Source organism: Erythrolamprus reginae, chromosome 1 (genome assembly GCF_031021105.1).
Source record: "Erythrolamprus reginae isolate rEryReg1 chromosome 1, rEryReg1.hap1, whole genome shotgun sequence".
Taxonomy (NCBI): Eukaryota; Metazoa; Chordata; class Lepidosauria; order Squamata; family Dipsadidae; genus Erythrolamprus; species Erythrolamprus reginae.
In genome coordinates, this window is record NC_091950.1 from 217,573,402 (window position 1) to 217,587,920 (window position 14,519).

Sequence of the window (14,519 nt, forward strand, 5' to 3'; positions counted from 1 at the left end):
ACTGATTGCCAATAAGAGGTCACAATTATTTTCTTAATGTCTAATTTACACAACATCATAGGAAGAGGGAGCTCTAGCAATTCACCATAAAAGAAAGCAGAGCAACCTGGACCTAAATAGCTGAACAATTTCTCCTTCCCCTCCCCCATGCACCAACATTTAGGTATGTCCTATTTGGTAATGTTTCAGATGACAATTAAAACAATCCTCTTTCAGAAAACATTCCTATTTTTTTGTTTATGTCATTAAAATATTTAATTACATGGATTTGTGTTTTTTAATACAATATTTGCTTATTTATTTATTATATGAATGGATTTTATTATTTTGATGTATTATTTTTATTGGCTTTAAATCTATTTATTATTTATTTAATTATTTATATGCCTCCTCTCTCTGAAAACTCAGGGCAGCTTACAGCACATAAAATGTGCTGTTACAATACTATATTGTAAACTACCTGGAATCAGGTGGCATATTAAGAATAAATGCATTCTTTTTTAATCAGAAAATTGATTAAACTTCTTTTTAATCAGACTTTATTAAACTCCTATATGAATCTTATGTAACAGTAGTAATACATGTAGATGGATATGTACATCTATTTAACTAGATTTGCATTTTTTTTCTTTATTTTTCCAATTCGTTAAACAAATGGTTTTCAGGGAAGTGCTGATGTTGTTAAGAATTTAATACTGTAATGGAAATAACTTCTAAATATTAAAAATTGTGTGTGTGCTTGGTTTAAACTATTACACATTTTAAGTATAAAAAATAGTTTCCTTCTTGAAAGCCTATATTTAAAAAATAGAACCAGTTCTCTGTTTATTACTGGGCTGATTAAGCTGAATTCTGCTTCCATCCTGTTTGGCTTGCACCTTACTCTGCTTTGTCTTTAGTATTTTATTACTTAAACACGATGAGGCAACCTTTCCCACAGCTTCCAATCAACAGTATATTCCCATAAAGTATAAATATAAAATATTATATTTCTTTGAGCATTTGAAAATAATTTATAAACAGTAGTAATAATACTAGTAGTATGAAAAATGGACATCTTCATCATATTGACTTGAGAAATTAAAAAAATCACAATACCTACAAATTCCAAGATGGATGTTGCCCACTGAAGTCGTAATATATCCAAACACAATGAACATGAATAAAATAATAAACTATGACCAAATATTGGATGAAAACAATTTATTAATTATAAAACATGAATTACAACAAAAAGGGGTGGTTATCATAGATTGGATTCATTATTTTCAGATTAAATCAAGGTACAATGAAGACAGAAATAAACAGGGATTTCAAAAAATAAATAATGTAGATAAAATACTTCTAGAATCCAATGAAAACTTAATCACCAAAATATATAAGTATCTCTTACAACAGGAACTAGTGGAGGAAGAAGTTAAGGGCACCATGGTTGTGTGGGCCCAAAACTTTGGATACACTATAAATTTAGAAGAGTGATGAAAGTTATTGACATCCAATTATAAATCATGCTTTCAGTACCATACAAGGAAAATTTATATAAAATGTTTTATAGGTACCTAATTAGCTAAAATGTACCCTAGACTTTGGAAATGTAAAGAAAAGCCAGGAACATATTTCCATATGTGGTGGAAGTGCCCAGTGGTTAAGAAATTTTGGAGGAAAGTCAGGGAATATCCTCAAACAAATTATAGGGGGAAAAATCCCACTAAGACCAGAACTTTTTTTATTGGGTATAATTAGGCACAAAACCACCAAGGATGACAGACACCTGATACTATACCTAACAATGGCAGCTAGACTTATATATGCTCAAAATTTGAAGCAGGAAACTCCCCCTTCGACACTAAATCTGATAATTAAAGTATATGAGATGGCAGAGATGAGCAAATTAACACAGGAGCTACAGGATAGAGATAACAGAGAATTCCATAGTACTTGGGACAGGTGGTATGATTGGATAAATAAAAAAAAATCTAAAACTTTAATACTGTATACACATTCAAAAGAAAATGGGAAAAGGGGAAAAACAGACAAACCTTTGCTGTTTGTACAAAGAGACAGAAACAAGGTAATTTAAGAAGATCAGTATATAACCAAATCAGGAAACGAAATGGAAGAAAACATGGATAATCTGTAAATAATAAGATCCAGCAAAACAACTGGCATTTATTTTATTCATTAGAAGTTCTGATACAAATGTAAATTATATTATAAAGCAGTATGCTTTATTATGTTAAAAAAAGAGAGAGAGATAAATTTAATTGAACAGCTGTGTAAGATGTTTCCTAAATTTCTAAATCAAATTTATATTTTTCAATGACAGTGGATCCAAACTTGTTACTTCAAGTGGAGACAAAACAGTTCGTGTATGGGACTTCATGAAGGGTGGGTGCATTCTGAAACTAGAAGGTCACAGTTATGCAGTGTTGGATTGTTCTTGGCATTCATGTGGTGATTTTGTTGCATCAGCCTCTATGGATGAAACAAGCAAAGTCTGGGACCTGAACAGGTATGTGGTTGTTATAATCTGTTTTTTTAACATGTGTAAATTTAAACGGGGAGAAAAAGGTGGCGTTTTTAGACAAAACAAATAATAATTTAGAAAACCGCTTTAGTATACTAGTTAGGTTATAAATCAGACTAGACTGGAAACCATAACTTCTAGTCCTGCCTTAGGCATAAATTCAACTGGCTGATCTTAAACCAGTCATTCTTAAGCAGTGGCAAATCACATCTGAAAAACCTTATTTACTAACAAAATTGCAGATAGCAGTCCAGGCAGTTGCCACGAATTGAAACCTGACCGACAGGCACAAAAAATAATTATAGAATGCTATTCTATCCTTAAATTTAAAAAGCATATTTAGGTCACCTTAATAAATAATTGCTGGCTTCTTAAGTAAATGCATAACAGAGCAAGAATGGATGAGAGTTCAGACTCTTTATCCGATACCCTGTTCCCCCATCACATAGCAGGCACAGATCAGTTTAAGAAAAGTCAGAACTACTTGATTGCAAAAGGAATTAGAACTCAAGAGTGTAGGTTGCTATCACCCATCAGCGCAAGGAAAACAGCTATTTAGTATATAATATTGCTTTAAAAAACCATTACTTTGCAAAGATTTGTCACGAACAATTACTGCCCATTTAATGAACTAAGTATTCGATGCAGAACAATACTGTGTAGGGCAGGGGTGTCAAACTGCAGTGTTATGTGATGTACCATGACTTTTTTCGCCTTCACTAAATCAGGGATGGGTGTGATAGCACATGACACATCCGGCCCACCGGCCGCGAGTTTGACAACCCTGGTATAGATTATCTTAATTCCTCCTGATTTTCTCTACTATAAATTGCTTTTGCTACCATGATATATTTGAGAAATACAGTAGAGCCTTTTGTAAGTACAATATATCATGTCCTTTTACATCTTGTGTTTCAGTTTAGTAATATATTTAAAAATACCATAATATTCCATGTTTTGTTGTTGTTCTTGCTTGAATTACCAGTATGTAAATAATGGCACTAATTTGGTCGTGCAGATATGAAACTTTAGGTTGACTTATAATGATGGTTACAGCCCTAGATTGTGAAGCTGAGAATAATTGTAGTGATCTATCCTGCTTCTTCATTTGCCCCTGCAATAACTTATATGACAGGCCATTAAAAACACGTTTCATTTTGTAAGTAGATTGATCCCTTATACACTTTTTCTATGATCAGAAGGAAGGCTTCTTAATTTTTATCAAATGTATTGGGTTGGGGGGATGGAGCCGTAGCCTGAGGCGACACAACATCTTTTCCGGAGCTCTGGAATAGCCTGTCGAACTGCAGCTGTTTGGGAGTCCAGTTGGGGACTGATCCTGATCTGGAGGGTCGGGTGAGAGAAGGGAATGTCTGGTGGTTTGCAGGATATCGCAAAATCCTGCTGATAGCCAGTCCCCTGACCTACAGCTGTCCAGAGGTGACATGTCACCAGTAGCCTCGGGGAGGGGGGCGATGTGGCAGCAGAGAGGCTCTAAAAGCATGAAAGATTATTTTTCTTTTTCATTTAAATCTTACTTTGGGAAGGTGGAAATATAACTGAATTTGCTTTTATTAATATTTTTTTAAAGATTCTGCAAAAAGAAAGAGGCGTGGGGATACCAAACTAGCAGTTTCCGGTTTAGCAGTGGGAAAAGCACTGTGGAATAGTATCTCTTTCTGTTAATTGTGTATTGGAGTGACTATGAGTGGCTGGCTACAAATTTCTACAAATTTGATAAGACTATTTTTTCTCTCTGTGTGTATATTAAGTCTACACACAGATCTAATATAGCAATTTCTTTTTGTAACCTTATTGTATTTAAATTTTACTTTTTATTTTTTAGATGTTATCCTTTTGACTTAGAGTTTGAATTTGGTAGGTACAGCAAGGGAAGCTTTTTTTAGAATTATAGTTGTATTTATATAACTATAACTATTTAAGTGTCTTTTTATTTTTTTATTTTTACATATAAATTTTTCTAAAAATTATTTTATAAATGTTTCCTATCTTTTTTATTCCTATACTTTAATTATTATTTTTCTTTTGGTGGATTTTTTTCCTTTTTTCCTTTTTTTTTCGTGGATATTTGTTGAGCTCACCTTTTCTTTGATTTTTTAAAAGATTTTTTCCCTCTCTTGGGAATTATTGGAATGTTTTTTTTCTCATTTTTCTTTTTTTTCCTATTATTTTAGATTCTTTTGGATTTATTTTTTATTTATTTTTATTTTTATTGGATGTTCTCTTGAACGCCAGGTATGTTTAACCACACTTTGGATTACTACTGGATTTTTAAATTTAATTTTGTTTTGTTTTAATTTTTGTTGGGTGTTCTTGACACAGGGTTTGTATACCCATCCCATTGCATTATTACCTGATTAGATTACAATTTACTGATTAGATTACAAAATGGCTGCAAAGAAACCTCCCTATTCTTCAAATACACTGCCACCGACATCAAGTGTTTCAGAGAAATTGCAATTTGCTGAAATTAAAAATGCTATACAGGCAAGATGATAAATTGACAGAGAAAGTGCAAATCAAGAATTTAATTTTGTTAAAGAAAATTTAAATCAAGTAATTAAAAAATTAAATCAAGTAAATGCAGAAGTGAAGGAAATGAAGGAAATTATGGATAAGAATGAACAACGTATACAAAAAGTGGAAGAAATGACTCAGCTCCATGACATAAAGATTGAAGAATTGATAACAGAGGAAAAAGACAAGAGGACTTCCGTAATCCTTGAAGTGAATTGAGCTGAATTCAGAATATACCAGAAGAAAAAGGTGAGAATTTATAGGAAATTCTAGGTGACATTTTAGCAGAAACAACGGAAGAACATAAAGAGAAACTTCTGATCAATATTGATAAGGCTTACAGAGTGAGCACTAGATATGCCATGAGGCACAACTTACCAAGAGAAGTCCATGTTAAATTCACTAAAAAGACACAAAGAACTCAAATACTTCAGAAGCTGAGAGTTGCTACTCTTAAATATCAAGAAAAAGAAATCACTGTTTTAAAACAGGTGCCAAGGAAAGTAAGAGATCTTGGAAGAGAGTACCAATTTTAACAAGAAAACTACATCAAAGAGGAATCAACTTTAGATGGCTGGTCCCAGAAGGCTTGTTTTTGGTTTGGCAAGGACAAAGATACAGATTAGACTCAGTCAGTAAAGCTGAATTATTTTATTGCCAGAAGTTTGAGCAAACAGAGGAAGGCTCAAAGGAGATGCAAGTGATTGTGAACCTCCCCCAAAAGAATAAGTTCCAATGGAAAAGGGATTAAAAGAATTGAGTGAAGGATATCTACTTAGTGGGGTAGGAATCAATGATGACTGGGTTGTATACTGGGTGATTTTAATGCGATAGTAAAGCCTGACTTGGATTATAAGACTAACAAAGGAAATAGACATAAAAAGAGGACATTGCCTAAATCATTTTTTAATATGGTAGATGAATGGAATTTGGTGGATGTTTGGAGAAATAGGCATCTGAAAGAGAAACAATTTACTTTTTACTCAGCAAGAAACGCTCCTTGAACTAGAATTGATATGGTTTGGATTACCTTGGATCTGCTTAGTCGAATACAAAAAGTTGATATTGATATTAATGTTTGGGCAGATCATAATCGTATAGTGATGAAATGGAAAGGAAACAGTAGAAAATTTAGATGGACATTAAGATTGGAAATATTACAAGAAAAAGATTTTGATCATATGTAAAAAAAAGAAATGGTGTTCTTTTGTTCAAGAAAATAAAAGAGCAAAACACTTTGGGACACATCTAAAGCATATTTTAGAGGGTTGGTCTCTTTATATATAAATAAGAGGAATAGACTAAAAGTACAGTGATCCCTCTATTATCGCGAGGGTTCCGTTCCAAGACCCCTCGCGATAATCGATTTTTCGGGATGTAGTGGTGCGGAAGTAAAAACACCATCTGCACATGCGCGCCCCTTTTTCCATGGCCGCGCATGCGCAGATGGTGTTTTTACTTCCGCACCTGGGAAGACCCAGGGAAGGTTCCTTCCGCCGCCCAGCAGCTGAGGAGCCGCCTGCCTGCTCGCCTGCCCGCCGCTTTTCCGCCCGCCGCTTGTCCGCCGGCCGCTTCTCCGCCCGCCACTTGTCCGCCCGCCGCTTGTCCGCCCGCTGCTTGTCCTCCGCTTGTCCGCCCACCGCTTGTCCACCGCTTTTCCGGCCGCCGCTTTTCTGGCCGCCGCTTGTCCGCCGCTTGTCCAGCCGCCGCTTTTCCGCCCGCCGCTTGTCCGCCGCTTGTCCGGCTGCCGCTTGTCCGCCGCTCGGTGCACGATCGGGGTTTCCCCTTTGCGTGGGCAGCGGGGAATTCTGGGAGTTGAAGACCCAGGGAAGGTTCCTTCGGCCGCCCAGCAGCTGATCTGCTCGGCAGCGCAGTAGCAGCGAGGAGCCGAAGATGGGGTTTCCCCATTGCCCACGCAAAGGGGAAACCCCATCTTCGGCTCCTCGCTGCTACTGCGCTGCCGAGCAGATCAGCTGCTGGGCGGCCGAAGGAACCTTCCCTGGGTGCCGCCCGCCGCTCGAGAGCAAGAGGGGGAGAGATAGAGAAAGAGAGAGAAGGAAAGAAAGAGATGAGAGAGGGAGGAAGAGAGTGTGAGAGAGGAAGAAGCAAGATAGAGAAAGAGAGAGAGAAAGAAAGATGAGAAAGGAAGGGAGTGACGTCATCGGGTGGAAAAATCGCGATATAGCGTTTCGCAAAGATCGAGATCGCGAAACTCGAGGGATCACTGTAATTCACAAAATTCACAAAAAAGAGCTAGCAGTGAAACATAGAAACTTTTACACAAAGGGAAAAAACAATCCACCTATCAAAAACAACATCACAAAAAACCTGTCAGGAGCACAAGTTAAAATAGGGAAGAAAAAAGCCAGACTTGGGTAGCACACTGGCGTGGATGGCTTGAGCTCATGGGTTTGAGGCTGCAATGCTACCGGGAATTGTCGGCCAGTGAAGTGCCAAGGGCCAGAAGAAGGTTACACTAACTCAGTGACATCGAACCTATGGCACAGGTGCCACAGGTGGCACACAAAGCACATGAGCCGTAGCCCTAACTCAGTTCCAATGTGCATATGTGTGCTGGCCAGCTAATATTTGGCTTACACAAAGGCTCTGGGATGGTGGTTTTGGCTTCCAGGGAGCCTCCGGGGATGGGAGAGGACATTTTTACACTACCCTGGCTCCAGGGAAGCCTTTGGAGCCTGGGCAGGATGAAACATGAGCCTACTGGGCCCACCAGAATTTGGGAAACAGGCCATTTCCAGCTTCAAAAGGGCCTCTGGGGGGAGGTGAAAGCTGTTTTTGCCCTTCCCAGGCATTGAATTACGATAGCATGTGCACACGCTCTTTCAGCACTCGAGGAAAAAAAGGTTTGCTATCACTGCCCTAGGTGCTGGGGGGTGAACTGGCCCATGTCAGAGATGCGATTGTGACAGGGATCTCGGAGTCTTGGTGGACAGCCACCAAAATATGAGCCAGCAGTGTGCAGCAGCAACCAAAAAGGCCAACACAGTCCTGAGTTGCATAAATAGAGGGATACAAGGACCAGAGAGGTACTGGTACCACTCTAGAAAGCCTTGGTCAGACCACACCTAGAGTACTATATTCAGTTCTGTTCACCACACTACAAAAAAGACATTGAAACTCTTGATAAACCAGGATGATAAAGGGTCTGGAAAATGAAACATATGAAGAATGGCTGCAGGAATCGAGTTTGGCCAGTGAAACAGTTTGACATTGGAGGTTGTGAGAGCCTGAACACTTGCAATCTGGTTGGTTGGTTTTTAACTATGGGGATTTTTAGTTGTAATTTTATACAGATTTCTGCCATCTTGTTGTAAGCTGTCCTGAGTTTCAGGAGAAGAGTGGCGTAGAAATCAAATCAATAAACCTTCAAGGGGAGATTGGACTGCCATCTGTTTCAAATAGTGTAGGAATTCTGCTTGAGTGGGGGGGGGGAGGAAGGAAGGAAGGAAAGAGAAAAGAAGGAAGGAAGGAAGGAAGGAAGGAAGGAAGGAAGATTTATATTGCACTAGTGAGGCCATACTTGAAATACTGCATCAAATGCTGGTCACCACAATGGGGAAAAATGCTGAGACTGTAGAAATAGTGCAGAATAAAATAACTAAGGATAAATCATATGAAGAACCAAAGAGAACTACTTATGACTAGCTTAATGAATAGGGGTGACGTGATGGCTGTCTTGCAGTACATGAGGGGCTGACATAGAGAGAAGGGGGTTGACTTATTCTCTGTAATCTTCCCCTTTTGGAATCATCTATATGCAAAAGGTCACAATAATCATTTTCTCCAAATTAATTTCAAAGATCAAAAAATGTTTTTCAAACTGCAAACAAGCCATTTTAGTTTCAAATATATATATGTAATCCTTGACTTAGAATAGTTCGTAGTGACTGACTGAAAAAAGGGACTTACAACCACTTTTCATGCTTAAGATCATTGTAGCATGGTCACATGATTTACATTCACATTTATGATGGTTGCAGTGTCCTGGAGTTACATTATCCCCTTTTGCGACCTTCTGACAAGCAAAGGCAATGGGGAAACCAGGTTCACTTAAACAAACATATTAATAATTTAACAACTGCAGAGATTCACTTACCAAATATGGCAAAAAAAGTTGTAAAATGGGGCAAAACTCACTTAATAAATTCATCACTTAACAATATACATTTTGTATTCAATTGTGATCCTAAGATGAGGACTATCTGTATTTGATTGCTTTGATTTTTTTTACATTTAATCATTTATGCCTTTATATTAAAGGCAAGAAAATTGTTATTTCATTATTATTATTATTATTATTATTATTATTATTATTATTATTTTCTCTTTGATTTTATATGTTACCTTTCGGCTCTGGCAGCTGACAAAGGATGGAAGAAGGGAGAGAACGGTGTGAATATTGGCTGAAAGATACTCCTCCACATTCTTTGCTGGCAGACAACTTTAATTTAATGCAAATTACTCATGAGTAAGCAGACAGAGTAGCAATTTTGAATATACTTCACTCCTTTTAGAAAAACTTTGAAAGCAAATTTTCTTTCATCAAACTGAATTACAGGTACTAGAAAAAACTATAAGAATTTTTCTGCACAGCACTAATAATAGGCAACATTAACTGAAAGCATTAATAGGAAGTCGCTTGAAATTACAAGTCAAATGAAGAATGCCTAGTTCTCTGCAAGTTAACCCTTTGCCTTCCTCACTTCTGTATCACACTTTTATTCCTCTTGTGCTTCCTTTCTCATCAGATCCCTATCCCTACTGTGTTCAGACAAAACAGAGGGGTTTTTTTTTTTAAATCAGTTTGGCTTCAGGAGACTGAAGGAAGGAGAGAGAAGCAATTGTTGCAGATGCTAATTTGAGATTGGTTGTTCGAACCTCAAGTGAGAACTCTGCATTGATTCGTTGGATGATTTATGTGTTTCTTTTCTTGGCTATCCATATTGTTTTCAGGACTATTTTCCAGCACTGCTTCTTCAGAATCCAATGATAGTCAACAGACAAATCACAGTATCAGAATATGCTATATTCTGTACAAAATACAGTGGTACCTCGGTACTCGAACGCTTTGGTTCTCGTACATTTCGGATACCGAAGAAAATTTTCGGCAAAAATTTGCTTCAGTATCTGAACAAAAATTCGGATACCGAACAGCCACAGAAAATTTTGTTTATTATCTGAAATGCTATAAGATCTGAGGGGATGGGGTGAGACGGAATGGGAGTCGGAATCCGACACGCCCATCCTGGCCGCCCACTAAACAGCCTCCCATGTCTCTAGTCTAAACGCTCCAAGCTGTAGGAAGGGACCTGAGGCGGCGTCAGACCCAACTTTTTTGCCTAACTTTTTTTTCCGCTCTCTTCCCCCGGCCGTGCTGCTCTCCGTTTCTGTTCCGAACTCGGCTTCTAGTCCACCATGAGGCTGTGGCGCGCGGCCTACGCTGCGCAGTAGTTAACTCGCCCCACTTCCTAAGTCCAGACGGGCCACGGTGCCTCGAGCCCCTCATGGAGTACCTCACTACCTTCACGGGCAAGAGCGGCCGCCTGCTGAGGGGCACCACCAACTGTCTCTGGGGCGCCGTCCCCGGCATGGGGAGCCTCCGCCAAGTCCACTTCCAGGATCCCCAACACGACGGGGTTCCCTCGCCGCCCGCTTGGCAAGATAACTTGGTCCCAGTTGGGCCGGCGGGTTTCGGGAGGGAGGGAGTAGAATGGTTTCCTTTGTAGCTGGTCTGTCAGAGAGAAACAAAACGTCCGTCCCTCGCTCCCCCCCTCCCACGAATGCGCGACTCCTAAAAAGTTGTGTTTCCCAGCCTTTTGTGGAGGGCACTCAGCAGCGCCGGGAACATCAGCAGCTTCCCTTTCTCATGTGATGTTCCCGGCGCTGCTGCTGCTTGAAGGAAAGCCGCCCTCGCTGAGAAGGAGAAAGTTGGTGTAGCTGCTTAAAGGGAAGAAGGAGCCCCCGAAACTGCCTACAGCTTGGAGCGGAAAGGTGTAGGAAGGGTGGAGGCAGCTGTAATACCGGCAGTTTCGGGGGCTCCTTCTTCCCTTTAAGCAGCTACACCAACTTTCTCCTTCCCAACTTTTTCCTTCAAGCAGCAGCAGCGCCGGGAACGTCACATGAGAAAGGGAAGCCGCTGACGTTCCTGGCGCTGCTGCTGCTCAAAGGAAAGCCGCCCTCGCCGAGAAGGAGAAAGTTGGTGTAGCTGCTTAAAGGGAAGAAGGAGCCCCCGAAACTGCCGGTATTGCAGCTGCCCCCACCCTTCCTCAGATCTTTATCCCATAGGAAATAAAGGAAATAGGGGCTGGAAACCAATTAAACCCATTTCCATTATTTCCTATAGGATAAATTAATTCGGTACTCGACCAAATCGGTTCTCGACCACACTTCTGGAACGAATTGTGGTCGAGAACCGAGAATATACAGAAATATACTATATTTTCTATAGTCTTCAGTGCTATTCTACCAAGTGTTTTCTATGTCATATTTCTTGACTTTGGGTTATTTTTCAATCGATAAGCAATCCTAATATGGAGAAATTATAAATGACGTACTATACACTCATCATTATTTCTAAGGCTTTATTTGTGGTTAATTTATTTTTTTATATTAAAAAATAATCTTAGGATTTTTGTTTCTTTGTGTTCCTTGAACATCATGTGGTAATACCAGAATAACTTCATCTGCATAATGCAGGTATTCTTGGACTTAAAACAATTCTTTTAATGACCATTCAAAGTTACAACAGCATTGAAAAAAATGCTTTTCACACTGCACAGCTGTTGCAGCATTCCCATAATAATGTGACCAAAATTCAGCTGCTTGGCAATTAATGATGGTTGCAGTGTCCCGGGGTCATGTGATCAACTTTTGCAAGCCTCTGACAAGCAGTCAATAGGGAGCCAGATTCACTTAACAACTGCAGTGATTCACTTAATAACTGTTACAAGAGAGGTTGTAAAATGGGTCAAAATTCATATAACAACTGTCTCACTTAGCAACAGGTTCAAATGTGATTGTATGTGGAGGATTATCAGTGTAGGTTATTGACTTTTTAAAAAATTCAATGTTAAAACACACTTTTCTTCTTCTAATCTAATCTCTCAATATATACTCAGTATATAGATTAAATAAAGAGGAGAGTATAACAGCGGTGGGTTGCTATTGGTATGGCCCAGATCTATGAATCGGGAGTGGCAGCAGGAGGCTCTGCCCATCCACCCCAGATGCTTGTGGGCATACGCAAAAGCATTACGCTCATGAGCGTGCACATGAACCAGTTGCAATGGGATTTGCAACCCATTGCTGGAATATACAGCCTTGTATAATTTTTCTGGTGAACTAAACCTTTTTTTGCCATGTTTCATCTGCACTATGCCTTTTTGTCCTCTATATGGTTTTTTTTATAGTTTTTATTTATTGTTAGAGTTGAAAGGGACCATGCAGGTCATCAAGTCTAACCCCCTGCCTGAGGAGGCATCTTAAAGCACCCCAGCCAAGTGGCAGTCCAATCTCCTCTTGAAAGTGTCCAAAAATTAAATAAAACTATAACAAAATTTATTTGGGCCGTGAAAAAACCCAGGATTAAAATACAATATCTACAGGACAATATAAAACAAGGAGGCTTTGGTCTACCCGATTTTGAAATAGAGTAATACCTCATGATACGAACTTAATTGGTGCAAGGAGGAGGTTCGTAAGACAAAAGGTTCGTAAGACGAAACATTGTTTCCCATAGGAAACAATGTAAAGTCAATTAATCCGTGCAACCAAAAAACCCCCCGCAAAAAAAACGGCTTTCAGCGACTGCTGGGAAGCCGCGCGGCTGTTTTAAAAGGTCACAGCCGGCCTGGGGGGCTTCCCAGCACCTCCTGAACCCCGAACCCGGAAGTTCGGCAAAAGTTCGGGGTTCGGGGGGTGCTGGGAAGCCTCCCAGGCCGGCTGCAACCTTTTAAAACAGCCGCGCCGCTTCCCAGCTGTCTCCTGAAGCCGAACGGCAAAGCCGAACTTCCGCGTTCAGCTTCAGGAGACAGCTGGGAAGTGGCGCTGCTCTTTTAAAAGGTCGCAGCCGGCCTGGGGGGCTTCCCAGCACCCCCCTGAACACGGGTTCAGGGTACGGGGGGGCTGGGAAGCCCCCCAGGCCAGCTGCGACCTTTTAAAAGAGCCGCGCCGCTTCCCAGCTGTCTCCTGAAGCCGAACGCCAAGGCCGAACTTCCGCGTTCGGCTTCAGGAGACAGCTGGGAAGCGGCGCGGCTGTTTTAAAAGGTGACAGCTTCCCAGCACCCCCCCCCGAACCCCGAACCCAGAAGTTCGGCAAAAGTTCGGGGTTCGTGGGGGTGCTGGGAAGCCCACCAGGCCGGCTGCGACCTTTTAAAACAGTCGCGCCACTTCCCAGCTGTCTCCTGAAGCCAAACGCCAAAGCCGAACTTCCGCGTTCGGCTTCGGGAGACAGCTGGGAAGCGGCGCGGCTGTTTTAAAAGGTGACAGCCGGGCTGGGGGGCTTCCCAGCAACCTCCCAAACCGAACCCGTGGTTCAGAAAAATTTTGCCTCTTCTTACCAACTTTGTTCGAGTTACGAACCGGCGTTTGGGAGGCTTCTGGGAAGCCCCGCCGCCCAGCTGTCACCTTTTAAAACAGCCGTGCGGCTTCCCAGCAGTCTCCGAACGCCGGTTCGTAACTCGAAAAAAGTTCGTAAGAAGAGGCAAAATTTTTCTGAACCCCGGGTTCGTATCACGAGTTGTTCGTAAGACGAGGGGTTCGTATCTTGAGGTACCACTGTATATTATAACGCATCAATCATAGATTGGCTAAGAGACTGGATTAAACTAGAAAATAAAAGATTACAGTGATCCCCCGCTCGTTGCGAGGGTTCCGTTCCAGGACCCCCCGCAACGAGCAGGTTTTCGCGAAGTAGCGCTGCGGAAGTAAAAACACCATCTGCGCATGTGCAGATGATGTTTTTAACTTCCGCAGCGCTAGCGAGGAGCCGAAGATTGGGGCGGCGGGGCTGTTTTAAAACGTCGCCGCCGACATGGGGGGCTCGCTAGCACCCCCCGAACCCCCAACCCAGGTTTGGGGGGGTGCTAGCGAGCCCCCCATGTCGGCGGGGACCTTTTAAAACACCCGCGCGGCTTTCCAATGAGTCCCGAAGACACGTTTGTCTTCGGGACTCATTGGAAAGCTCCGATCGTTTTAAAACAGTTGCGCCGTTCTCCGCTGACTCCTAAAGCGGGGTGCGAAATGACTTGGAGGAATGTGAAGCTGAAACCGGCCGATTTGGACTTCCCATTCCTCCAAGTCACTTCGCCGCTCGTGTCCTGGCTAAACCGGGCAGCAGGAGACAGGCTTTGAGTTTTGGCTGTGGGGCGAGGGAGTTAGGAAAGTCCTACTTCTCCCCCCGCAGCCAAAAACTCAAAGCCTGTCTCCTGCTGCC

General features: G+C 41.2%; 1 protein-coding gene across 24 annotated transcripts in view; it reads left to right on the forward strand.

The window, feature by feature from the left end:
• SPAG16 (sperm associated antigen 16) overlaps window positions 1-14,519 on the forward strand; it is a 295,145-nt gene that overhangs the window by 145,680 nt on the left and 134,946 nt on the right. For 18 of the 24 annotated variants that reach the window (XM_070732193.1, XM_070732195.1, XM_070732200.1 and 15 more), the window contains one exon: window positions 2,327-2,512. The exons of the other annotated variants lie outside the window; for them this stretch is intronic. In XM_070732193.1, coding sequence (XP_070588294.1) covers window positions 2,327-2,512 — 186 coding nt within the window. The remainder of the gene's footprint in view (window positions 1-2,326; window positions 2,513-14,519) is intronic. 24 annotated transcript variants of the gene reach the window in all.